At 44.8% G+C, this 27383-nt stretch overlaps 1 protein-coding gene across 2 annotated transcripts; it reads right to left on the reverse strand.

The window, feature by feature from the left end:
• Positions 1 to 1717: 1717 nt before the first annotated feature.
• On the reverse strand, positions 1718 to 27020 carry UBE2G1 (ubiquitin conjugating enzyme E2 G1). 2 transcript variants are annotated; one of them, XR_003535469.1, is made up of 7 exons: positions 26729 to 26870; positions 12358 to 12460; positions 9587 to 9684; positions 8342 to 8520; positions 5004 to 5127; positions 3064 to 3099; positions 1718 to 2943 (listed from the first exon to the last, which is right to left on the reverse strand). XR_003535469.1 is itself a non-coding variant. In XM_027690815.1 (6 exons), the coding sequence occupies exons 1-5, from the start codon at positions 26772 to 26774 to the stop codon at positions 5041 to 5043; spliced, it is 513 nt and encodes a 170-aa protein (XP_027546616.1). In that variant the 5' UTR covers positions 26775 to 27020; the 3' UTR covers positions 1718 to 2943; positions 5004 to 5040. The 2 variants fall into 2 exon arrangements, 1 of the variants encoding a protein (XP_027546616.1); XM_027690815.1 differs by lacking the exon at positions 3064 to 3099 and having other exon boundaries at positions 26729 to 27020.
• Between the last annotated feature and the right edge of the window lie 363 nt (positions 27021 to 27383).

Raw genomic sequence — 27383 nt, forward strand, 5'->3', positions numbered from 1 at the left:
TACAGTGTTACCTGGAACACAGGTCACTGTGTTGGGGGAAAAATCAGCTCAAAACCTCAGCCATGATGAGGAGCCCCCAGAGAACCTCAGCAGTGTAACTGAGCACCCAGGATGCACAAACATGACAGCCTGGACAATCCAAACTAGACACAAGGTTTTGGGGCAAGTGAAACCATGTAATGCTTTTTGTTTACCTGCTTGTTCCCCAAGTATCCTCACATTCCTTGTCCACACCGCAGCTCCTCAGTGCTGTTCCCATCTGGTTTGTCAATAAGTCACAGCTTGTGCCCCTTTAATGTGGGGCAGGAACAAACAAACAGCCAACTGTGATCACAGCAAAGTGAACTAGGCCATTTCCATCCCTGCCAGAGGATTCCTACAACCTGGACACTTGGCAGCAGTCCCTGAGCTGCCTCTTTCTTTTAGTCAGTGGGCATCAGCCATCCCTGCAGCTTGGACAGCTTAACAGTGTCCCACAGGAATGTTGCTTTGGAATATCTGGGTCACGGGGAATCACAAACATGTATTTGAATAATTTACGAAGAGGGGAATGAATTCCAGTGCTGTGGAATTCCCAGTTCTTCCACAGCACTGATGCAACACTAACATTTCCAGCCGTACCCCCTAAAGAACAAACGGGCAGCAATTCTGGAGAGCAAACAGAAATAAAGCTTTAAACTATTTTGTGAAGGTACAGGGGAGTCTGTGGTGAACTCTGTTACTCAGGAAGACAAAACAGAACTCTGTTGAACTTGCTGAAAGCAGGAATTACCTTGAATTGCTCTCAGCTCCTGATACACTGTGGAAAGGGAAGGGCAGCCTGTGGGGTAAGAAATCCATTGGTAGGTGTAGGAAGAGCAGCTTCTTCCCAGTGTTTTGTTTATGGAAAGAGTGGCACCATGCCACTGAAATTCTGCACAGTCCCAACTCTTAAATAAGTGGAAAAGAAACCTGTTCTCAAGCCATTTTGGGCAAGTGCTCAGACAGGAATTCAAATCAGCTGAGGTGTCTGGGCACCAGTAGCTCTGAAGTGCTGCACACACAGGAGCAGGCTAGGCAATTAACAGCAAGTTTAACTAATGATTTCACAAAATAATTAGTTCCCAAATATGTAAATGTGGATATTAAACATATTGATGTTTATCTAAACCACCTGTAGGAGGAAGTAATACCTTTCCTTGTAAATCCTCTTACACTAAATAGCTTTTTTTTGTCCCTTTTCCCCCCCCCCATTAACAACTGTCACCTCCTTCCACCCCAGCCCACCCCTCACAAAACCTGGAATATGAGCCTTTTAGCATATGCATCTTGCACAGCAACATGAAATGAAGTCCAGCCAGCAAATTAGGACTGAAGGCTTCTTACAAGCTGACTCTGGCACTGGAACTCTTGATTTATTGGTGGGTTATGCTGGTCTGTGAAAAGAAAACAGTCAAGTAGTTTCAAGTTTCTCTATATAAAAGTTTCCTTAGTCAAAAGGCTTGGAAAACTCTTGCCACTCTGAGATTACTATTTGCTCACTAGAGGGTCAAAGATGGTTACAAGAGGGAGAAAGGTGTGTTTTGTTTGCTCTTTCATTACTGAAGATGAAGCACAGCATGTCAAATTCCTCAAGTGTTTGCTGGTGTGGTGTTGTTGAAGATGTTCAGGTAAGTTGGGCTCCAACTGCAAGTACCTCTCCTATTTCCATACTCAAGACAGCCAGTTTGACACATTATTATTGGAAAAAATTATATTTTGGAAGAACTCACTACAGGTGACAGAATTCCAAAAATCAAATTACATGAAAATATACATCGTAATTTTCTTTGTACATTAGGTGAGGAAAACTCTGGAGTAGAAGGCAAAGCAGATGAAGGGCCACAGAAGAGAGTAAAGGAAGGAGGGAAACTATTTTTGAGAGCAAACCCAGAAGTTAGTCATTTGAAAGCCTACAGATGTGCATGCTTGAACTCAACCTTGAGAAAAAACAAGCCTCCCCCACACACACACCCCCCACCCCACAAACAGGCAATGAAAAAGGCAAACCAAAAATATCACCCCTAAAAAGCAGCTCATTCCTATCTTGGACTAACTTAGTCAACTGAACTTCCAAGTGAAAGCACTCAAGTCCTTGGAAGTTAAAAATCCCTCAGGCTGCTCCAGGGTGCTCCAGGGCCAGTTTTATTGCTATACCCAATTCAAGAAGGAGGAGTAATTGGGTTTAAAAAAGGGGTGGGAAGAAAAAAAAAAATAAAGCACCTTTGAGACTACAAAGGTCATCATAAAAGAAGACACAAGTAATTGATAGCAAATCCTTTCAGGGTTTAATTAGGAAAATTTTAAAGTTCTGATGGGGGGAAATAAAAGGGAGCATATTTCCAAAAACCAAAAAAAAAAAAAAAAAAAGATACTAAACTTTAATAAGCGAGAAATTTTAATTAAGCCTCAGTGGGTCAAAGGAAAATTAAAGTGGGAGGGGAAAAAAAAAACAAAATAAAACCAAAAAAACAACTTTATCCTAATTGTTTTTAGTTTGACATGCTTCACAAGTTGTTGTTTGGTTGTTTTTTTTTTTAAACTCATAGGAAACAATGAATAGGGAGAGAAAAAACCTGCTAAAATCTTTAGAATTTACACAATTCTATTCCTAACTACTGACAGCATTATTTGGTACAATGTGTATTTGTGGATGTACATGAACAGTATATATATTATCCGGATCATGTTGTGCTATGTACACATCTTTACAATTCTTCCTGAAGGTTAAAGCAGTTCATTAGATTTCAAAATGCGTAATCATCTTGTGTTGGCACTTGTTAGGCTCTTGTCAGCATTGATAACTGGCATGTTTTATTGCAGCCCAGTTCCAGCCAGTGTTTGCCAACTTGTAACAACAGAAGTCCAGCAATAGGTGGGTAGAGTGCAGGAAAAAAAACAGTGCCATGTTTCTCAATTGGAGACCTGCAAAGAAATCACAGGTGTTAAAATGAAACCTCTCATCACCCTCAGTTATTGCCAATATGTTAATTAGTGTTTCAAGCTCAAGAGGATAACTGTTACTCGTTTAAGAACTTTACATACCTCTGTGCAGGAGATGGATAAATCCAAACTCATCACCTGAGAAAGACTGGAGTTAGTTCAGCACATTGTGTATCCAAGCTCAACTATCACCTTCAGGCTCCTGTTGTTCATGGTGCTTGTCAAGGCTGGATTATTCACACCCAGGGCTGAGCAGTGCAGATTTATCACTGACAGGTCTGTGCATCCCTGACTGTGGCTGCTGGGTCCCAAATGGGACAGCAGTGCCCAGGGAGCACTGGCACCACAGCCCCCAGTCAGACTGCACTGGGCTGAAACCAGCTGGAATGGCCCCTTCTCATCCAGCTCCCTGCCCATCCCTCACTTGGGAGGAGTCACCAGGACTTAGAAAAAGCTTTTGCCTTCCAAAAAAGCAACACAGCATTACTTAAAATATTTGTCACGAGCATTGTTTCACTATGGCCAAGTTCAACATGGCAACAGAGCTGAGGTTAGTTAAGGATACTCTGGAGTGTTACTCACAGTTACTCCCTTTCTCCAACGCAGGAAAAAAAAAGTCAGCTGCACTAACAGTTCTTACACTCCAGTTACAGGCAGTTGTACAAGACATTCCGTTCCTTTGCTTAGTCTTTTGATCAATATTGAGCATTTTTCATGCTTTATCTACACCGAAGAAAGTTCCATCAAAGCATTTCTGCAGAGAAGAGATCCTGCAGTACCAGTTTGTCACAGCTGGAGCCTTCCCCCAGCCCCTCAGTGCTTACAAAAGGGTAAGAAAGGAACTCTCTCCTGTACAACCATGGTGAAAAAAAACTAACTAGCAGAAGAATTTAGTCAGCTTTTCTGGTTTTTTCAGTCAGTACAACCCCTCTGAACTACACACAGTGCCATATTTCTGCCCCTGTGAGTTATATATGCTGCAGATAACCAGTGAATACGGATTTGGGCTTCTCCAGCCAAATTTCATTTGCCAAACCAACCATTAAGAAAAGGCAGCTTCAACGTGAAGCTCTGTTTTGCTTTGAAAAGCAAGAGTGGGAAATTATTAGCTCATGGAGGAAGTTTTCCCTTGGCATAGCAAAGATAAAGTGACCAAAGGCCAGGGATTTAAGGCCATGTTTTAATACAGAGCTTTCTACAAGAGGTTATTAAAAGTCCCATTAAAACTGAGATGTGATTGTGCAAATTAGAGTAAGTATCTTGAGTCAGAAGCTCTTTAACAGGGTGGCATAAAATGCAAATATCACGTCAGCTGCTCTCAGGTCAAAACTTGTCCAGGCCCTCAGAAACACCACAGTTCAGCTTCCAAGCAGAACACAGCTGTTTGTCTGAAGCTATTCCCAAGCCTTCCTCAGCAAAAATGTTGGGGTTTCTTTGGCTGCTGAAAAGAACATCACCTTCCTTGATATTACTGATGGTCAACATCTCAGCTTGATCCTTTCTGATGTGCCAGCAGACTTTGCACTGAAATTCCTGTAGCAAATTCCTGAAGCAAACCCTTCTGAATGGTTCCCAACAACCACACTGAAGTCTTATTTAAAACCTACATGCAACATGCAAGATAAACTGCAACTCCTGAGACAGCAAGACTTTTAAGATGCTTTTAAAAGATTTTTGCAAGTGTTCTTCACAATAATGAACATGAAAGAATTATTCCCCCTTTCTATTACAGCTCCAGCAACCTCTGAGCACTCTTAATAAAGCAGGATGAATTCTGATAAAGAGAAGTTCAACTGCTGAACAGCATAAGTGCAAGAGCACAAGAGAAGTTCCCCAATTTTGGCAGAAGTCAACTGCACTCAGTTCTTTTAGTCTTTAGCACTGCACACAGCCAAAGAGCTCCACTGAGGCCACGCAGCTGAGAAGAAAGGGTTGGGGTTTTCTTTTTGCTTTTGGGAGGGGGAGAAATAGTTCAGCAACACTCAGGCAGAAAAACCTCAACTCAGGTAACTGGCTTGGCTTGGCTTGAGGAGGATACTTACCCTGAAAAAAGTGAAGCTACTAGCTGCTGAATAAGTGTCACTCAAAAGCAGTTTCTTGGCTTTTTCTTACACAGCGGGCAACTTTTCTTTTAAATTCTCCATTTCTGTCTTCTCTCCATTCTTTCTGTAATTGAATAGACAGCTTTCAGATGTCAGTCCTACAACAATGCACAAGCTCTAGGAAGCTTCTTGGTGTTTTATGCTTTCAGACATTAGCCATCTAGTCAACACCTAAATTTGCTTACAATCACTGAAAACCTGGGATATTCAGGACTTTTGGAAGCTTGCTCTGGGTTTCAGTGCCAGCTGCTCACAAGACAGTGAGGATGGAGCTTTGAATTTTACACATTCTCCAAGACTAAACTGGTGGCTACACTAAAATCTATTTACTTCAGCCTGCAAAGCAGCAGCAAACTCAAACTGTGGACCACAAGCTGTTGTTATGGGTTAGAGATAATATCTTTAACTGCAGTGGTGAAAAAGGTACTGTGAAGCCAGTAGTTAACTCTGAGATTTTTTTTTTCTTTTAGGACAGTTTCAACTCCCTCTCAGTCTAGCCAGGACACTGCAGGACAGAAACACAGAAGTCACAGTGTTCAGAAGAGGCACAGCAGTGTCCTTAGAAAGCAAACACCTCCTGGTTAGATATGGCTGCAAGATCCTGGCTCTGTGAGAAAGACCTGAAGAGAACACTCAGCTCAGCCACTGCTGCTCCCTGGGACGGGGATCTCATTTCAGAGCTGCTCAGATGAAGAGCAAAGATAAAGATGAACAGGAAGAGAGGTAAGAGGTAGGTCTGATCCAGAGATGCACACATCAAGGTGTCACAAAAACCTACAGGAGCAAGTGCAGCCAGATTGCCTTTTTTTTTTGTGCCAGGCTCATGAGGAGCTCAGATGAAAGCACAGGAGCCTCAGGTGTGGTTAAGATTGACGTGCTGGGTACTGCCCCACAGTCAGAAGGGCTGGGAAAACACAAAGAACCCCTTATTCCATGAAGTGCCACAGTCTTAAGTCTCTGATATAAGCAATATATTCTTAATGCAGGGGTGAGGGAAGGGGTCAAACCCCCCCATCGTTTTGCCTGATGCAATCTAGTACACACACCACCTTTCTTTTCACCCCCTGCTTAGAGTGAAGGTTGTAGTGACAAAACAGATTAGGATAACTGGCATATCTTAACACATTTATCACCTCCAAGCTCACTTAGTCAATAAATCACACTGGAAAAGCCCAGCACATCTCAACTTCCCAGTGAAAGCACAAATAAGGCTACTAATTAATTTGTTCTTTTTCAGCAATTCATGCAGCAAGCATTTGGTTCCTTGGACTGGGACACAGGACAGCTCACACAAGGTGGCTTAAGGCCAAGAAAAGCTTTGAATTTGTGCCCCCTGAGCTTCAGAGCCTTAGTTTTTGTTTCTACTTTTTATATTTGTAGTTCTATAAAGTAAGTGCTCCGACTTGAATAGCGAGTGAAGTTTCCAATTTGACAGCTACGTCTCTAAAAATGTTATATTAGGTCATGAACTGTTCTGTTTGCTTTTCAAAATATCTATTCAGGTTCCTGTTCCTCATTTTTCTCCCACTCCAAGAGACTCCAACGTGCACAGTTCGTTTTTCCAGGAGGCAACTATATCCCCTGCTCCTGTAATGCCCTGAACTGCCTCTCTAACACCTTATTCTCCAGATTTATTTAAAACTAGAAATTAATCACAGCAGACAAAGTATCTTTTAGTAACTGCCAAATTTTATTGCTGCAGTAAACACAGGAGCTGCTGATTCTTCATTACCCTGATGAGTATGTTCTGGTTCATATGAAGAGATCTACAATCCAGCAGGAGAGGCCAAGCTGCTCAAGCAGCACATTGAAAGTTCCTTGAAACATCTCATACCATAGGCAGAAAAATAGTTTCTAGCATCCAAAGTGATGCCTCAGTACTGTCTTCACAGTCAGAGTTGGATTTATGTTCTTTCAAGCTGGGCTACAAAAAATGCTGTTTTAATTTTCAACCTTTGCCCTAAGATTTGGGTAAAACCAATTCAATTTGTACCTAACTTCTCTGAGGAAAAAAGAAAAAAAAATTTAAAAAAGAAGTCACTCCTGAAATAGTTGTCAGAGTGGGGCACAATAAAAAAGCTTGTGATGTCAGGAAGGTAACAAGGACAGCTAAAAACACCTGATTTCTCCAGGGTTAGGGCAACTACATTCAACATGCATGAATTTGGGAACTGAGGGATTCTAATTGCACTTTCAGCATCTCATTAATAACTTGCTCCTCCCAGTGCTCTCAGGTTTGCCAGCAGAAAATGTCTGTCTCTCCTGGGTATCTGTTTCTACCAGTAACATGACACAAGAAGGGGAGGTCCAACACTCAAAAAATGCTAAATGAGAATATTGTTCACTACAACTTTGGGTTTGTTTTCTGTTTTCTCCCCATTAAATTTGTTCCACATGAGTCTGTTCCCAGGATGATTTTTCAGCAGAGCTCAACCACCTCTGGAAATACAACATAGTAGATCAAAGGCTCCAGGAAACTACCAAACTCCCACCCACTTTGGGGAGGTACAGCTGGGTTGACAGAGCAGGTTAACATTCCTGTAGGAAATTCTGCAACTTCCAATCCCCATCTCCCTTTTCCTCACTCCTACAGTTACAGGACCCAGAACTTCTCTTTTGAGAGAGAACAGCACTCATAAGTCACTGCTGAACTGCAATTTAAGAGTAATTCCAAGGAAAGCATGGTGGTGTATCTCGGATGATTGGGGCCTGAAGGCTGTTTTCCCTACACCTTTCCAGAACTGAGACTTCTTTTTCCCCTCCCCACCACCTTTATCAGCCTAATTGTCATTCTGCTATGAAAGCAGCTCTTCTAGAGAGCTGATAGCTGTGATCATACCCCCCAGAGCACAGGCCAGGCTGCACAAACACTGTGCTGCATCAAACACCTGCATCCAACAACTGCAGCTTCACCCCAGCTCTTGACTATAAATCAGACCATTTTCCTTGCTTTTAGCCAGTCTACAGGGGACAACCCTTCCTCCAGAGTTGAAGGCCAGATGCCCAGTGAAGCTTTCAAGTGCATTCTCAGAACTACACAGTCAAACCTACTGCTCTAAGAATCCATGAGACAGGAAAACTGATGCAGAGAGGTGTAGGGAACTTTCCCAGGGCTGTCGATTCTGTTTGACATCACTGCATTTCCCAACAAAAAGACAACCTTAGCCTGCAGTATAAAAGGTTCTTCCCAAGTCACTGTACTGTTTATCAAACTAGAAACAAAGCTCCATTGCAAGGTCTCTACAACAAGACAATGTGCAGTCCAAGCAAAGTCTTACCGCTGCGTCGACATTAGCAGGAGAATCACCATTGGGATCTGCCAGCATAGAAATAACACTAATCATGATGGTTTCCACTGTGTGAATGGGAAGCCAGCGTTCCTCAGGTTTTTCATAGCCATATTTGTCTTCCCCGGGCTCGTGAAGGATTGAAATGCAGACATCGCCGTTCTTGTCAACTGCAGAACACAAGGGGGAATATTTCAGTGGTGAACAACAGCCTGGCATCCCTTCAGGAGTCAGGGAACTGCTCATCCTCACCCCAGCCAGCCTCAAACATGGTTGGGAGGACACTTTATACAAGAGGAAAGTCATTAACCATTGCAGAGCTCAAACTGTAACAAAGAGGGCTTGGGGGAAGTCTGAGGATCCCTGGACTTCGGGCAGAGAGGGCACACGGGGAGGGAGAACTCAATTCTAACCATGCTGCAACTTCCAAGTCTATTTATTTTGACAGGCTTCCACTCCAGCTTTTTCTGTTAAGTTCAGCAAACTAGAGAGTGACCTTTTCTCCACAGCATATCACTGGAACATATTGGAATATGATTTAAACTGCTGGAATTAGAAAGTGCCTGACAAGTACTCTGGTATTTCCAGAGCTGAAATTGCCACAGCATCAAAATATCCCCCGTCCCTTACGATGGGAACATTGTGCTGCTCTCCTCCCAGTTTTCAACATCGACAGTTTCTGAGGCTGAAGAGCATTTCTCCTTCCCAGTAAAACCATCTCCCATTTTATTTTACCTTCCCATCTATGTCCAGCAGTCCATAGGTAAATGAAACATTAGGAGGAGTCTCCTTTGGAGGGACTAAAAGATGCTGTGATTTCCTTTCATGCTTCCCCAGAGGAGGACAACCTTGGGCCCTCTACAGTGAACTGCCAAGTCAGTAATAGAAAGCTGAAATACTTGAAGGTATAACAAAAAGCAGCTCCAGAAGTCAAGCTTCTCAGACCAGAATTTTGCACTCAGGAAAAAAATTAAGGAAAAAAAAAATCCCTGAACAGTTACCAAGAATGCAAGAAGCTGCTCTCGACAGCTTCTGAAAATACTTTAGGAGTATTTTATGCTCTCAGAGCAGCCCTATTAAAAAAATCTGCCATGGTTATTACTTCTTTATTAAGTGAAGATGGCAAAGTAAAAGCAGAGTTTCATATTTCTAACAAGAACAGAAATGTACCCATTTATCTTCACTGCATTTTAGTCCTTAACTGCAAAAAGAAATTGAAACTTTGACATTTCTTACCATTTGGATGCCAGATTTCTGTGATGAATTTCATTTTTGGCGGCCTCAGTGGGTAGTCTTTTGGAAAAGTAAGATGAGCCTTGAAAACACCACCTTCACTGGGGAATCAAAAATATCTTAGTAGAGTTTCTTGTAAGCTTAAGCTGAAGATTGGAACTTACTGCTGTATCAAAAGCTCTAAGTTTACCCCTCACACAACTGAACATGTTGGTAATTAACAGTACCAACACTTCCATATGCAATGCAAAGAGTTTCTAGATTGAGAAGATCCTTTCACAAGATACTGCCAGTTCCCCAGCACTATCTTTTTTAGAACTAGGATGATGTTCCAGAGGGGAAAAACCACCCAAAAACATCAAAAAACTGCCAAGGAATTCACCATCTGGAATCACAACTTACATTTTTCCACCCAGTACATTTATTAACAGGAAAAAAATATTGCCAATAACTGCCCTTCTCAAGTACAGCCCAGCTGACACTCATTTTCTTCCATTAGAGACCAAATTTTGTGGTCACAGCCTGCAGCAGTGAGCCCCAGTGAAAAATTACTGAAAGCTTTAGAGCTGTGTCTACAGCACGAAACGTAAAAAACAAATTTCCAATGCCACCTTTTCCACACTAAGCTAAAGGGACTCAGACATGACAGGGAGGTGTTCTGCTTTACAGTTACCCACTCAACTGGAAAACAACAATAAACAAGAGACATCCAGTTTTTATGTGGATTTACAGGCCAGGAACATCCCCTTTTGAAAAATGCGAGGGCCTGTTTTACGTGGAAAGCTTTACGGATGGAATACTTTGCTAATGTAACTACTACAACAGCATTTGCTCTGTTACTGTCATTTCTTGTAATTGAAGTTCGTAGCAGAATTTGCAATCGCAAAGGCAGAGATGACAAAAAGTGGCACATAAACCTCCAAAGGTGGCACAGGATGTGCAGTGTGTGTGACGAGCTGCTCCTCGGCAGCCACACAGACAAAACAATTGGTGTAGAAAAACGGTTCAGTGCCAATTTTTTTCCTGTATTTATTAAGTAGATAAGAGCCAGTCCCCAAAGCCCACAAGCTACTGGGAAAATGACATGTTTTACCACCACTAACCAAAGATGTGCAATTCTAGCAAGTGTCTCAAAAAAAAACCACAAACCCAACCCCAAAAATCACTAGATCTGAGTGACTTGGCCCTTGAAGCAGCTGAGGGGATCTGAACCCACAGCAGTCATTTTTCACAAGTTTTAGAAAAGGCAGGCAGTTTCCAAAGAATCTCTCATCCTGGGAAGGGGAAGAATTCCAGAAACTGGGCTATTTTAACATCTATAACAGTCAAGACAAAGGAGTGTTAGATTACATTTGTTGATAGCCCCAAACCAATTAAATCCTTTTTTTTCAAAGTGAAAAGGTCCTTCTTTCCCTTTTTAAAGAAGCAGATCCTAAAACTGTAGGGCATCCCTGGTTGCCCCATATCAGCTGCATACAAACACAGTTTTTAAACTGAATATCCATTAGAAATCAGTTAATGAAGTACAGCTGCCAATTAAGGGAGATCAGTGCCATTTCTAGCAATATTCCTGATAAAGGGGGTTTCTGTCAGTAGAGTAATGCACTGAGTCTGAAGTCTTTGAAAGTAAACTCAGAATAAATAAAGTGGGAACAGGAGTGAGACTTAAGTTTGAAAACTGGTGAAGTTTAACTATTATGTTCCACTGTCATCACCAAACAGGCCAGGGAGGAGGGATTCAGTCCCATACTACCCTGAAAAACAGCAACTGGGGACTGGAACAGAAGAGAGCTTCTTATCTAAAAAGCCTCAAAAAAAGCTCAGGACTCTAATGAAGTGGGGAAAAAAATAGTATTGCAATTTTTAGCCCGTAAGATGATGTTCAGTTAGAAGCAGCATTTCTTTACTGACAGTATTTATAAAATGGCCATGAGAATGTAACAGAACCACTACAAGACTGTTCAGAAAAGGTCAAGAGAAGCTGGAGAAATCATCTCATAAAAGATGTGAGAATCACAGTGTAATGAGCTTGAGGAAAAGCAAAGCAACTTGATTACTGGGCTTAAGTATTTATTCAGAAGGCTGCAGACACGAGATATACAACTTCATGCTGGGACCAAAAGTGACCTCAAGTAAATGTCACTGGGCTTTTTGTATCAGTAATTTACCACTGCAAGAGCCTAATGAAGGAGAACAGAGTTCATCTTCAGGAGTTCACTTTGAGTTCACCTTCAGGAGTTCACTTTGAGCTGATCCCTCCTGGGCACAGAATGTTTCTCAGGAGCTGGGGTAGATGATCCCCCTGAAGTACTCCAGGTCACAGCTGGAAGTTCTCCCATCTCAAAATGACAGGACTTGAGGCTCTATGGACTCGTGCAGTTCCCCCAACTAAATCAGCTGGAATATTTGCCTGCATCACCAGCACGAAGTTGTAATGATTTCACCCTGAACTCCTGCCTCCCTGCAGGAACAGCAAGGAGTGGATTTTACCTGCCTTGCTTATGTCTGAAAGGAAACAGCAGCTGCCTCTAAGGACAATCATTCTTTCTCTTTTCTATACAAGAACAAAGGGATCAGTGTTGCCTTCTCCCAGGGGAGCAAAGCACTTCAGAACTTCTCCAGAGCAAATCCAGCTATTTACAGGTATTTTGCTAGTAACAGAACAGCATTACCTAACTTAGCACAAAGATTTTGGTTATCTTCTACTCACTTAGACCAAATTAGAACTAGTAAAGCCAAGTTTATTTAAGTTTCTACAAAGTATCAGTACTTACTATAGTGTATCTGGAGGACCAATAATAAGGACTTCCCATCGATACAGATCATTATCATCTATCAAGCCCGCTGAAAATCCTTCCACTGGATTTTTGTTGAGCTCTGTGTAGGAAAAAGAAATTTCAGAGTAACTTTAGATGTCTAGGACATGCATTTGCTGTTCTGCTCATGCCTCTGTACGTGACCAAAAAACCCCAGGGTATTTGGCACTTACAGACTTCTGGCCTGGGTGAGCTCCCTCAGCTCCCAACCACACACACCAGCCTGTGCCTAAGCCGAGCCCAGCTCTCACTCCAAAACTATCCAAGCAGGAGCAGAAGGGCCAGAGTAACTCACATGGTCTCCTAAACTAGAGACCAACAAGTGTTTAAGCCAAGAAACAGGTTTTTTACTAATAAAATGCCACACTGTAAGAACCCCGAGGAGCCAGCTTAAAACAAAGTCTACCTTTAACTCCACAAAATGTTAACAGAAGATCAAAGTCACGCTGTGTTTTTATTTAAAAGTAACATCCTACTTTCCTTAAATGATTTTTTCCCCAGAATCTGAAAGCATTTGAGACCTGTGCCAGTGAATTCTGGAGATAATGATTTACTATATTCTGAACTACTAGAAGAGAACACAGAAGATAAGCTGTTTTGCTGTTCAGTGTTTGTGGGTTTTTTATTTTTCCTTTTGTTTCACAGTTTTATATCCACTAGTGATAAGCAATACAGGATTCTGAGTGTACAGACCACTGCCAGATAGAGGCTTCTCTGGCAACAGCCATGCAGAGGTCAGACCTAGATGGAGACTCCACTGAGTTTCTGCTTTCAGCCTGCTCCAGGAGAAAACATGAGATTGGAATTAAACACCTCAAAAGAGTTCTTCCTAAAATCCAACTGGGGTAGGGAGAACATCTATTAACTGACAGCTTCAGGTAAAAAAATTACTTCAAATGCCATTTGATGCCAAATTGAAATTCTTCACACAGCATTTGCAACAGTCCTGATAGATCTTGGGTATTTAGGAGAGGGGAAGGTGAAAAAAAAAGTTATTCCTTCAACTGGCCAGTAATTTCCAGATGAAATTAGTGATGTTTGCTTTTACAATTACATTATACAGCCCTCGCTATTCTGTTCCACAGCCCAGTTTGTGTACATATTCCCACTTTGTAAACCCAGTAGTTGTATTTTGTGTAGATCCCTCAGCATTACAGGCTGAAATTTAGAGGGCTTTAGAATGTCCTCAGGTACAGGCAGAGGAACTTCAAGTGCAAACCTCAATTTTATGGAGAAAAGCCTACTGTTAATTCCACACTGATTTGCCCATAAGTTTTCAGACACTGTTTGCCCGTGAAGTTCTGAACTACTTAAATCATGGTTAAAAAAGGCAAGAAGAATCAATTCAAGCCCTAATCCACACAGGGAGGTTCACATGGAGGACCAAAGTCCTGGAGAGGCAGATACCAGGATATCAGCTTTGCTTGGTCACTGACAATTCAGAGCCAAATTTATCCAAACGTGACTCAGTGCTAAAGTCCCAAGGAATGCACTGGAAGGAGTTTTCCTGGGAGCTACTCAGAGGCTTTTAGTCACCAGGTGAGGTCAACCACCCACTCCCCAAGGTGCAGGACAAAGACCTGGCTACTGAACCAAACCATGGTTTTCTGGACAATGCCTGAATGAAAAGGTGACATCACAGGGTCTGTAACCAAGACAAAGCTTCAAACCCCAAAACTACAGCACAGCCACATCTCCACTAAGCAAATCTGTTTTCACACTCTGGCACCTATGAAACTTTGGGGAAACAGCTGCACAAGCTTGAGTGACTTCAGTTTGAGGTAGAAGGGGCAGACAGACTAAGCAAGTGTTCCACATTAGCCAGAACTTCACCAGCCCCTTACCACAGACATCCCTTCAGCATGGGATATTAAAAGTACCACACCAGTAGTTGAACATAACCTGCTTTTTAAAGCAGGATTTCGTTTGAAAAAAAAAAAATATTGCTTGTGCAAAAAAGCCATCTCTGCTCAGGACACTTCTATAATCCTTTCAGGTATTATATTAGTGCTGTAATACAGAATATCCACCGTAACAGCTACAGAAGTCAAGAGAAAGTGCAAATACCAGGTTTGAGTCCTGTGAAATGCAAGTCCCCTCATTTCTGCTTTTCCACAGGGAGAAAAGGATTTATGCCAAGTTCTGTGTGAACTGCTCTAAGTCAAGCTGCTCATGTTTAGCTTCTTTATTGTTTGCAAGTTATCGCTTCTCAGTGATAAAAACTTTGAAGAAGCCTGACAGAAAAAAATCAGCATTCTTCTATTTAAATATGCCACACTATTTTCAAGCATTCCAACATACACTTTTTTTATAATTCTTAATTTGTGCTATTTTAATTTCTTTTTATATCTGTCTCAGCCTCAAATAACTTTATCCTCAAGTAGCTTGAAATGTTTTTCATGCACTTATTCCCAAAGAAAGACAGCTCTTACACTGACTAATACCTAGGACTGTGCAAGGGACGTTGGGAGAAGGAATAAGATTGCTGGTGCCAACTGTTAATTAATTTAAGAAAACATCTAAACTGCATGAAAGGGACAGTTATTAGACATCTTCAGTCAAAGCAGTTAAAGAAGTTTGCTTAGTGGATGTTGCCTATAAAGCAAATGCCCACGTTACTGCTTTTAGAAGGTGGCCTCAGTCTCTGCTTGGGAAAAGGTTGTTTTCCTTCCATGGCAGCAATTCTGAACCACAGTTCAAACAGCTGCTGCCTGCAGAAATACTCTGAGGTAACACAATGGCCATAAGCTCACCCACCTTCTCCATGAGAGGTATTTGGAGTTACCAAGTTACCAGAGGCAAGTTAAAAATGAGCTTTTCCATCCAGATTATTTTTGCTAAACTAAACATCGGGGCTGGTCATCGGACAAAAAAGGAAGTCACAGGAAAGTTTTGCACTGGGACATGAAAAACATCATCCTTGGCTGCTTTACCATGGACAGCCAAGAGCTGCTACTCATTAAAACATGCCAACAAGGCAAGAGTTTGTTTGGTTTTGCTTTTTTCCCTGGATATGGTCAGTGCTGCACATCAGAAAAGGTCACTGAAGTACCACCTGTCTCTTGCCTATCTCCTCACTAGCTGAGCCTCAGACAGTGGTGAAATCCATGCACCAAAATCCCAAATAAGCAGTGATGCAAACGTGGCAAGAAAGGAACACACACACACACACACTGCTCAGTGCCACGGGGCTGGTGCCAGGCAGGGGCCAGAGCAGAGCCTCCTGCACTCCCAAACACGGGACACCTGCTCCCTGTGTCCATCAGTCCCTCCCTACCATTAACTCCCTGCAGCCCGAACAGGAGCTTTGCCAGACAAACAGACAGATGATGGACATCCTTCAGAAAGCAAAGGACTCAATTCCTGCCTCCAGGCAGGGAAAGGGGGAACAAGCTCTTGGTGCAGGTCCTCTCCAAAGCCTGGCTGAAGAGCTGCCCTGCAGGTCCCAGAAAAGCAGAGGAGCCAAACACCTATAAAGAGCTGGAACACTCCACATTTTTTTTCCAACGTTTTTTCTTTGAGATTTCCTGCTTAGCGAAATATATCCTGTACTTTTTAAACATAAATGAGTCCATCAACACATTTCCATCAAGCCCATGCCTAAGTAAGTGCCACTTACTTGCTACTAGTATATATTACACTCTGTGGTTTAGTATTTCTGCCAGTATTTTCTGTGTTTTTGATTGTTTAATGTAACAGACATTTTTCTACCCAGAGAAAAAATAAGTTCTTGCTCTCAGTCCAGAAGCAGTTTCAGGTAGAGCCCCTTGCAGACCAAGCAGCAGCTGACAGCCAAAGCAGCACACACCTGGACAGCTGCCAAGCATCAACATACTTGGAACAGAACCCTGTGTCTGCTTAAAAATTAGACATGCAGTTCCTTTAATCCCAGTCCTGAACCTGGGATTAAATCCAAGACCTCATTTGGGAGGTGAGGAAGACTCAAGGGCCATAATCCAACAGAGTTAAGTCCAGAAGAGACTTTAAGGTCCCATGGCTCCCCTCGCACACGATCTGCCACACAACACAGTGTCCCTTTAGCTCTGACTGAAGCAGAACTGAGTTACCATTGCCTTAAACCTGAGCCAACACAGAACCATGAGCTGTGCTTCCAGTTTCAGGGTTTAGTTTCCACCAAGCTGATGTTCCCACACTCACTAAAACTGTCTTTGTAAAAGCCAGGAGTCCTTCACCAATCCCAGAGCAAAGCAGCATCAACAGAAGTGACTAAGCAGAACGAGCCCCACGGCTCCATGGAGCAGCTATGTCCGGCATCCAAACTTGTCAGCCTGACGTCTCCCCCAGCCAGCCACTGCCCAGGAACACTTCAGGGTATTTTAAGCTACATTACGGCACAAAGCTTTCAAAAATCCAAGTTTCTACGTTATTTTTAACAGCAGCCTCTTTAGTAAGTTACACAGTGGTTGAGTTGTGTGCAGCCCGTGGATTGAGTACAACACAAGCCAGAGACCAGACAGCCCAAGGCCTGGCTAAGGCTTCTGGAGAAATCACCTGGCTGGCTCACCCAGCTCTCAGAACAAGCAGGCCACAGCAGCACTTTCTGTCTGCTGTACATAAGGCTTGTTTTTGCCTTAGTTGCTTTTTGTGAGGTTCAACACTAGCCTCAGGAGCTTCTAACAACTGTTCAGACTGAAAAACCTCTTCCCAGACTCTTCCTGTCTGAATCCCAAACTGCGACTTTCATATAGTTCTACTTAACTGAGGTCACTTATGACTTCCAAGACTTTGCTGCCTGCAGACCCAGCTGTAATTTCCTGATTCTAGAGCACCAGGGCTGAGATGATACAGTAACATGATCTCCCTGTACAGATGTATTCCCCAAGCTCTCCCTATTACCTGCTTTCATCATGTTCTGTCTTGCTCCACAAGCTCATCCAAGAAGTTCAGACAAAACATAGCATAAAATATGCACACACTCCTGATAGCCACCGTGGGAGTGACAAATACAACAGCAATTAAGACAGAACAGGTTCAGTCTCAGAAGGACATAGAAATTATTTTGGATGGAGACAAAAAGTAAAGACAGAGAGGAGACAGTAAAGACAAAGAGGAGATTCTACCAACCAGTTCAGCAGCAGCTTTCCATTTGACTCTTAGCTTTAGCCTGGCAACTAATTTCCAGTGCTCCATGTGTCAGCCCCGCTGAATAAGGGCAGCATTTCAGACTTCCACAAATCAAATTCTCCTCTCAGCTCAGAGAATTTGCAGGGAGGGTTGCACAATTAGCATTAACAGGCAAGTTGCATCTCAGTACAGTTCTACGCAGCTTTGTGTGCTGCTTTGTTTGCCATGTCCTCAGCTACACCCACAAAGTCTTCCACGGATTTGCACAGTGAAGCAGGTTTTGGAAGGACAGAGGACAAGGTTGGGGGCTTCTCGTTTGATTTTTGGTTTTATTTCCAATCAAACTCCCAGTCATGGCCACAGCTCAGCTCTGCAAACAAGTGGACAGCAGCACTGGCCCGAAGTGAAGTGGCAGGAGTTCCTGGAACTGGCACTACAGCTCTGAGGATTAAGGCACCAGAGACACTTTAGTAGAGATTGGAATTCTTTTATGAGTAAAGTGTCACATTATTCTAGAATTAAGCTAAGAACTGAGTTTCTTGATTCTGTGTGTTCTGTACCTCCATGTTCACAGGAGTCCTGGCATACCTGAAGACAGACAATTGGAAGTTCAGGTCAGCCATTTAGTTCAAAACTGAGTCTTAACACACTAACCAGGAGCTTGCAGGTCTTTGGTACTGCCTTGGTTCTAAAGGAGTTCCCCATAACCCCTTAGGCCCACAGAGGTGGACACCAGTAGACATTGATGCATTTGCCATTCAACAAATGTCTGAACTCAACAGCTTAAGTAACTGTGGAGCACATTGTGCCTACTAAGCCCCCCAAGCCTTTTCTCTCAAAACAAAGGTGGTGTTCAAGCTCCTTTCTTGCCCAAATCACTGGAAATAGAAAATATACTGATGAAAACCTTTGAATTCTATAGTGGTGTTTAAAGTTTCGAAAGTTATGCTTCCAGAATTAAGGTTTTCAGCAGTAAATTCAAAACATACGTTCAAATTAATATCAGTCATGTAATTTTGGCAGAAGTCAAGATAAATTGTTTCTTGAAGAGCCCTTTTTGACTGGACTGCTAGAAGCATGCTCTGTATCCCATGGGACCAGAATCCAGCCCAGTTGTACCACCCAGGCTAAAAAGCAGTTTCAATAAGCCTGTTAAAAAACCACAACAAAACCATTCCCAGTAAGGTCTGAATTTTAAGGGGAAGTGGTATGAGGAAGGGAGGGGAAAGAAAAGTGACTGGAAGAACCCTGATTCTGAAGTCCACATCTAAAAGGAAACAAATATCTCAGCAGGGAACATGCAGTGCTTTGCCCATAAAGAGTCAACTGCAGCACAGGGCCACATCCATCTCTCACACTCAGTGGAACAGAAATGCCACCTTCCCTTTGTCCTCAGGGTCTGATGCCTCTTTCCACTCTGAAGAGTCAAGACAAGTATTCAGGGGGTACCTCATCTGTCTGTATTGGAGAGGGGTCACTCTCAGCAGCACCCAATAGAGATCTTATCAGGATAAGTAGTTCCTGAGACTCCGTAATTATCTCATCCTGAGGCAGATGTCAAAAACAGGTCACATGAATCACACTCTACATGCACTTATTTCTCTCACCTACAAAGGACAACTCCAAGCTTCAGATGTCCACTGTGCACAACTGCTAGAATTTGGCAAGACAGGGGCCATCCTCAGAGCCATTAACGTGGTTGAGTTTAGCACGGACAGGAGAAGTTAATTAACTTCCTAACAGCTATTTGCAAATTACCAACAGACTGATGCTACAAAAAACCTCCATCCAAGTATCTTTTGAGTAGTCACATGCACACTGCTCATGAAACAGCACTGCTGCACAGAGCCAAGAGCTCTAGGACGTGTGTGGTTTACAGACAAGAATAGAACACCACTAGAAATCCACCAGAAAGCCTCTCTGGCAACAAGGTGCCACAGGGAGATGTGAGGAGTTCATCAGGAGCTTGCCTTGTCATATGCCTAAATTGTGTTGCAAGTCAAGGACAATTTTCCAGCTTGTTTTCTCTCTTGTTTTTAATATGAATAACAGGTTTGCATAACCTAACTTGAGCTACATTGTTATTCAGAATTGTTTTAAGACGTTTCTCTAAATGACTCCTGACAGCACCACCATCTAGATCAGCACCAAGTGCCAGTCAGCTAAAAAAAAAAAATTCAGCCAGCTTGGCCTACTAGGTGTTGTGATGATGGCAGGGAAATAGGTTTCCCCCTAACAAACCACACACAGGACAGACTGCACACGAAAACCTTCACAAAGGGCTCCTATCAAAAAGTCTTTGCTATTATTCTAACCCTGTATAAGCACTGCTAACACTCCTGCCCAGGAGAGCAGTTATTTTTATGGAACCCTATTTCAATTAGATTGCTGTACTTAAGTGTTCCTACAAGGTCTGGATATCTGATCTCTGCTCCAGCTGATACGCCTTGGACCTGTGAGCAGGAAAGAGAAGGAAATATGAACATTTTACACTTGGAAGGAGGCCTAAGGCTCAAGCCTAGTAGAGACTGTAAGTGCAAGATCTGCCCAAGGCCAGCTCCTGACAGATATCCACACACCACTGCAGACTGAAGCACGGAGCAGGTGCAGCAGGGTGATAGCACGGCCCTGCATGTGAAGTGTCACCCTGATTCTGTTCCCACACGCTGGAACAAAAAGCAGACAGTACAAGTTTCAGGAGTCATGTGCCCTCTTCCTCACCCAAGCCACCTGCTCTTCTTTCTCCAGGCACCCAACTCTGCACACTCATTTTAGTCCTTGGTTACTTCACACTCTCAGAGCAGCAGCCACCTCTCGGTTCAGTTCCACTTCGTTAGAACCCAATCTCTGTGCTGGGAACAAACTGGAGTATTTTAGATCAAACCTGAGGTTGCATTGAACACATTGCAAGAAGAAACTTTAGCAGAATGTCTATTTGAGGCAAACAAGTTTTACCTACCAAGATCACTTATTTTCAGACTGGTTACCATGGGGCTTTGGGGGAACTAAAAAACAGCTTGTACCAACCACAGAAGGGACCAAGTAATCCTGTCTTAGTTGAACATACACATGTTCCAAGTCTGTCTTGCATCAAACAAAAAACATCTCAAAGAGACACAGAAGAGTCAAGGTAGAATCAGTTATAATTACAACCTGTGGTTTTATCTGAAGACCATTCACTCTACTTGATTCATCCCAGATCTGTTTTTCTTAAACAAGAAATTTATAGCAAATCAACAAATCCTCAGTTTGCAGTTCTGCAGCAAATAACTCTTTAAACACATAAGATGGAATCACCATCAATCACACAAGGCGAGACCATTAATTGTGATTTGGGTGATTTAACATCTCCAAATAAAGATCTTATCAACAAAGCAGGAATTCTTCTAAGGAAAGTATTTTCTCAAATGGTATTAATTTTGCTCCTTGTTTCACAGGATCTCCAGAAGTATTCTCCCATTCCACTACTCTCTAACAAAACAGGAAGAAACCACTTCATTGCCAGATCCAGGTATGGCCACACTTTGGTGTAACTCACAGTTTGGGGGGAACAGAGAAGGAACACTCATAATTTATGGTAAGCTTAGTTCTTTCCCTGCATGATTAGTAAGCTGACCCAGGCAGAGCCAACTGGCTGTGACTCCTTGAAGAGGCAGCTACAGTAAGTTTATGAAGCAGGTTATTGCTCCATCCTGTTCGAGCAACTGGTTGAGTCATCAAGCTCTTCCATTCTGAGGTTTAGCTAAACCTCACTTTCCAAAACTGCCAACATCCCTGAAAGATTCTTTCTGCAAGAGGAACATTTGAAAAGCTAACGTGTAGTTAGCAGAGTTTGCCACTAGTCACATTCATCATTATTTACAGCACAACAGAAATTCAGGCTGTTTGTGCTGTTACAGTGACTGGAGTCTGAGCAGGGCCTGTGTTTTAGAAGTTTTATTTTCTATCAAGTCTGCTTGAGCAAGGGACCTTTGATGATTCTGTCAACACAACCTCACAAGAAACAAGATTGTGTTATCTGCTATAATGGGACCCTACTGCCAGGGGGTTAAGGTGAGAGGTACACACATGCTGTACCCAAGCACCCCAAAAAGCATCAGACCAACCAAGATAGATGGTCATCAAAAATATAAACCAGTCCTTAAAAAAAAAAAATATGCAGAGGTGTTTTATAACTTCAGTATCACTTAAAATACTAAGTCTGATGTACAGGATCTTAGAGTCTTAATTATTCAGGATAATGAGAATATTACTGACCATATGAACAGACCTTCCCAGAGGAGCTAATAGGCAATCTAGCACCAAATTAATACTTGAGATCAGTGCCACTCAAATTACTGTCTTGTAGACAAACCTCCTGTAAGCCAGTACTCAACTACAAACGAAGTGGGATTTTTATACACCAGCCACCCGAGAGATGCATCTCAGCTTTGATGTATAAAATGATCTTAACTCCACAATTTCCTCAGAATTCACTACTCAAATATATTTCTAAAACAGTAAATCCTACGTAATTGCCAAAAATTCAACTAGCTCAGTGTTACACAGCAAGGTTCTTCCACACAAAAAAGTAAAATTTGTTGAACTGTCACATTAAGTATTTAATACAGTTTTCCAACTTGTTAATTTTTCATTAGGCATTTCTGCTTTGAAACAGGAGCTGTACACACTCTAAACCGAAATAATGCCATGTTTCTCATGTTTGAGAAAAATATTACTGTGGCTTTTTCTGTATCCTAAGTTGGAGATTATTTACAACCCAGCACAAGTGCAGCCAACAAGGGCACGGTTATTCCTGTTTCCAGTGCTCCATGTTTATGTTAAAGAGAACTTGCACTTCGAGTTCCACTGTGCGATCCCGACTGAACTGCGTCCTCCCTCCAGGAGCCTGCTGGGGGAACTAGACAAGCCTGCCTACTCCAAAGTCTCTGTGTCAGCAAGAATTTGGCAGAAAGATGAAATAAAAGCATTCAGAGAAATACCTCAGTCTGCAAAACCCTTGGGCTTGACAGCTCTGGAGACTGGGAGGGAAGTTTCACGCTCCTGTTGTCTCCTGCCTCTTTTTTAAAGAGCATAAAGTTTTGGGGCTGTAAAAAGAACGGAGTTTCTCCTCCCCCACCTCCCCTGGGGGGTGAACTCTGCTAACCCAATGCTACACCAATCTACATACTTGCTGGGGACTTTTTTTTTTTTTTGAAGTTCAGAGGCATTTTTTTCCTTTTAGTTTTTCCTGCACCCTGCCTGCAAAAAATGGACAGGTCATGGTTTCTATTTCACATTATTACCAACCCAGAAAGTGCCCTTCTCCTTAAAAAAACAAAACAAACAAACAAACAAAAAAACCCAACAAAGGTAAAGACAAATATGTTTGCATTCCAAGATATTTCCAGAAGCTGCTAGAGCTTACAATTAAGCTGATTTGAGAAGGAACAGCATTTAGTTTCACAGGTATCTGTAGATATCTGATCCTTCAGCTCTAGTTAGACTACCCCTCTAAGTGACTTTGGTACTCAAAGATCCCCACTCACCACTTCCTTAAGACTTAAACAAAAAAAAGAAAACAAATAAAAACTCCCCAAAGTTCTGACTACCTTGAATTGTTCTTGTGCCCAAATAGGGGCAAGCAAATGTCAATATAAAAACAGCTACTAATTCCCTGGTGACCAGCTCAATATTTCATTAGCAAAGGCACTGTGAAGCCACGTAGAATTTGGGAGAGAGAAAAAACAACAAACACGTAACAACCCACATCTAACCTGAAGTTTATTTTGTGACTGTCATTGAATGTCCCTTCTCTGAGAGCATTATCAGCATCCAGAACATGCCACTGGAGCTGAGAGGCATGTTGTGTATATGGTGCTGTGGTCCCAGTCCCCTGCTCAAGTTACAATACAAAACAATACAAACCAGCTTGCTCCAGGAAAAAAAAAAAAAATAGAAGTCTGTCTTCATACACTTATTGGAGCAACCTGGGGTTGTGTTGTCAGGTTTTGCTGTTTTGATAAGACCTATTGTTTTGTCTCACTGACAACCAAGCAGCCTCAGCAGCTGACCTGCACTTTAACAAAGTGCTCAGGAATTAAAACAGCTCATTAAAGTGCTCGCTGCCACAGACACCTCCTTTCCCCATAATGCCTTTATTAAGAACCATATTAAGAACCAAAGCATACGGGAGACCAATAGGGAACCATTCTGAGAACCACTGTTTTACATTCCCTCCTCCTCCTCCTGCCATTGTTTTTTTCCTCTTAGCATTGAAAAAAGCTAATCCACAATTAAAGAATTTTTATATTCCTCAACTGCTCCACCATTATATGGGTTTCAGATTGCCCCTGCAACCTCCCTCCACTTCTGAGTGTCTTGCTCCAAGTCTAACAGCTCCAACCTCACATCCCTTGTCAAATTAGCATTATTGAAGCACAAGTGAGTGATCTGGAGCAATTTAAACTAATTTAGATCACAGAACTCCTATCCACTGCCTGTTTGCAGTCCTCCAAACCCCACCTGCAGGTACAACCCCATGACTCACCACACTGGCTACAGGCAAAAACTGCATGGAGAAGAGACACTGAGGTACCAACCCCACCAGGGCAAAAAATACCACAGTGCTGATTTTTGGGTTGAGGCAGAATAAGCAGGGTGGGTGTAAACAAAGGGACACAGTGGAGCAGCTCAGACTTGGAAGATGACAGTCAGCAGCAGGGAAGGAAGACCAGACATCATGAAGCTCAGCCTCTGCACTGTGACTTCAAGCAGCCTGGCATCTGAAAAACCAGTGTCAGCCCAGGGCACCTCAGGTCAGATGTCACTTAGTTATCACACATGGAAGAAACTATTTTATTTCTCAGGTCACTTACTCCACGTAGGACTTTGGAAGAGTTCAAGACTCTTCTTCAATACTCACCCCACTTAGGTATGCACACTCACAATCACTTTTAATATGGTCTCAATTTCTTTAAATGCATGTAAAAGCATACCAAAGGCACTAATATTACTTAAATCACAAAAACCCCACAAGAGCTGCATGGAGCAAGCAAATGGTTGCAGTACTTGAGTCAGTACAGTTGAATCAGTAACAGGGACAGTTGGAAAAGCTCACCAGTTTTTACCAGAACACAGGAAGCCTTCAGAAAAGAGTGAGCAGAAATTAAACAGAAGTTAACCCCCAGATATAACAGGCTACGAGTCTACTTACATATCCAACCCCCCCCGTGCTTACACAAGGTCAAAAAATGTACAGCAGAAGCTGAATACTTACTATTGAGAGACTCCAGCTAAATGTCAAACTTCTTCTCATGAAGCACAACTAGTCGGTTAAAAGAGAAATTCCAGACAGCTGAACAACTATTCTAGGTTACCAAATGCTCGTTTTCATCAAGTTAGAAAGCAACTATTCCACACTACTGCTTCCTTAAACAGATCATTTATGGCAAAGAGAATCTGCACGTCACATGCAGCCATGAGCTCCTGTAGTAAGGGTATACCTAGAACTCTTAGCTTATCTTGAGCGTGCAGACACCTCACTGAATGTCACTAACAACTCCAGCAGTTGCTAAGGCATTAACAGGTGCATGCAGATATTCAGGAGTGCAGCCACAGGATGAGATTTTTAGCCATAGTATGAGAGGGTTTTGTTGTTCGGTTGTTTTTTTTTTTTTTCCGAGTGTGCCACCTTAAAGGAGTAAAACATCCTGTGCTGGTCGTTAACTACACTGAAGTTTCTCAAATTGATCGTCAACTAAAACCAGAAGACAGTGCTGGAGACGCACAAGCACATCATCCAGCTCGCTGTGCCCGGTTATGCAACCTCACCTCCTTACTGCTAACAATGCTGCTTTCCACCCTTAGGCTTTCAGCGACATTACTGAAGTCTCAGGCCAAAATCCTCCTCCGGGAATTCCTGTGCCACTCAGTGACCCCGTCCCTTTGTATGGCTACTCCGCCAACTCCAGCCAGCGCTGGAACTGCCCGAGTTTAGGGACACCTAGCACACATTTCCTTATCTGGCTATGAAGCAATTTTTACGTAAGGGACGAAAAAGGCGATCCGATTCTTCCCAAGGTGCCGGGCGGACCTGTGGGCTCCCCGGAGGGGATGGCGGTCCCGAGGGGGCGCAGCAGGCGGGGGATGCGGGGACATGTGCGAGTGGGGGAGGGATGGAGGGAGGGAGCGCTGGCGGCGCGTTCCCCTTTAAGTGTGGCAGCGCACACATGGAGCCGCATTGTGCGGCCCCGCGCATGCGGGTCCCCTCGGCGGGGCCGGGCCGGGCCAGCTCGGCCGCCCGCCCGCCCGGGGACAAAGGGAGGGGGCGCGGCGACACCGAGCCCGGCGGACACCCCGCGGACACCCCGCTGCCCTCCGCGGCCGCCGCCGCCCCGGCCCTGCCCGGCCCCCGGCCCGCTCCCCAACTCCTCCTCCCCCGCGCCCGGCCCGCCCTCTCGCCCCCGGCGGACCCCCCGCCCCTCCCCGCGGGTCCCCCCGCGGCGGTCCCGCCGCCCCCCCACCCCCAACCATCCCGCTGCTGCCCCGGTGCTCTGCCCCCGCCGCTCCTCCCGACAACAAAGGGGGAGAGCGGCCTCCCCCTCCCGGCACGGGAGGCGAGGGGGAGCCACGGCGGGGAGGCGGGACGGGGGCACCGCAGGTCCCCGCAGGAAGGGGTGCGAGAGCGGGGGGGTCACCCGGGCCCGGAGTACCGGGGTGGGGGGGGGGGCCCTCCTTCCTCCGCCTCTCCGCGGGGCCTCACAAACACCCCCAAACGTCCCCCCGCGCATCCCCCGCGCTGCGGGACGAGCTCCGCGTCCCTTCTCCCCCCGCCCCGGACGGACGGGCCCGCAAGGGGAGGGCACGGGGAGCGCTCGGGGAGCCCCCGCCGGGCTCGGGACTGGGGGGGCCGGTGCCACCCCGCGCTGCCCCGGCGGGACGGGGGCGGCCGAGGGGACGCTCCCCCGCCGTGCCGGCCCCGCTCCCCTCCCCCGGCTCCCCTGGCAGCGATCGCCGGCCCGGCTCCCCCTCCCCCGCTCGGCCTAGTTCCCTCGGCTCCCGGCTGGGCACGGCGCGGCGAGGGGGGGCCGTAATCTCCCCTTCCCCCTCACACACACACACACACACACCGCCGCCCGCCCCCTCCCCGAGCCGGCGCCCCTTCCTTCCCCCGCCGTGGGCCGCGGCCCCTCTGAGGCCACCCGTCCGCCGCTCCTCCGCGGCGGATGACCCACCGCCCTCCGTCCGCCGCCGGTCCGGCTACCTGCTAGTTGTCTCCGCAGTAGCAAGGCGGACTGGAGCTCCGTCATTCTCCCTCGCTCTGCCCGGGGAGGGAGTCCCAGCGGCGGCGGGGACGGCGCGGCTCCTGGCGCTGCGAGAGGCGGCGGCGGCGAGCGTCGCTCAGCCCGCCCGCTCCGCGCCCGCCGGGGGTCTGGCTCGGCGCCGGCCGCCACAGCACGCAGGGTCCCGGGCAGGGCAGCGCGGCTGTGGCTCCGAGCCGCCCTCCTCCTCCGAGCCCTCAGCGCCGCCACCTCCCGCTCCCCCCGCCAGGAATTTCACCGCACTCGGCGCCGCGCAGGCGCGCCCGACCCTTCCGCGTCGCCATCTTGAGAGGGGCGGGCAGGCGGCAGCCGCGTCCGGCCGCCATGTTGGGAAGGTCCCTGTCCTCCTCTCACCCCCCTTGCTGTTAAAGCCCAGTCTGCAGGCGAGCGGTTCGTGAGGGTAATGTCCTCGCGAAGGACGTCTGTGGCCTTAAACTAAATCACAAGAAGTTTCACCTCGACATGAGGAAGAACGTCTCTCTGTTGAGGGTGGCAGAGCGCTGGAACAGCTGCCCAGGGCGGTCGTGGAGTCTCCCTCTCTGGAGACATTCCAACCCACCTGGACGCGTCCCTGTGTGACCTGCTCTGGGTAACCCT

Source organism: Neopelma chrysocephalum, unplaced genomic scaffold (genome assembly GCF_003984885.1).
Source record: "Neopelma chrysocephalum unplaced genomic scaffold, ASM398488v2 Primary Assembly neopelma1_82, whole genome shotgun sequence".
NCBI classification, from domain to species: domain Eukaryota; kingdom Metazoa; phylum Chordata; class Aves; order Passeriformes; family Pipridae; genus Neopelma; species Neopelma chrysocephalum.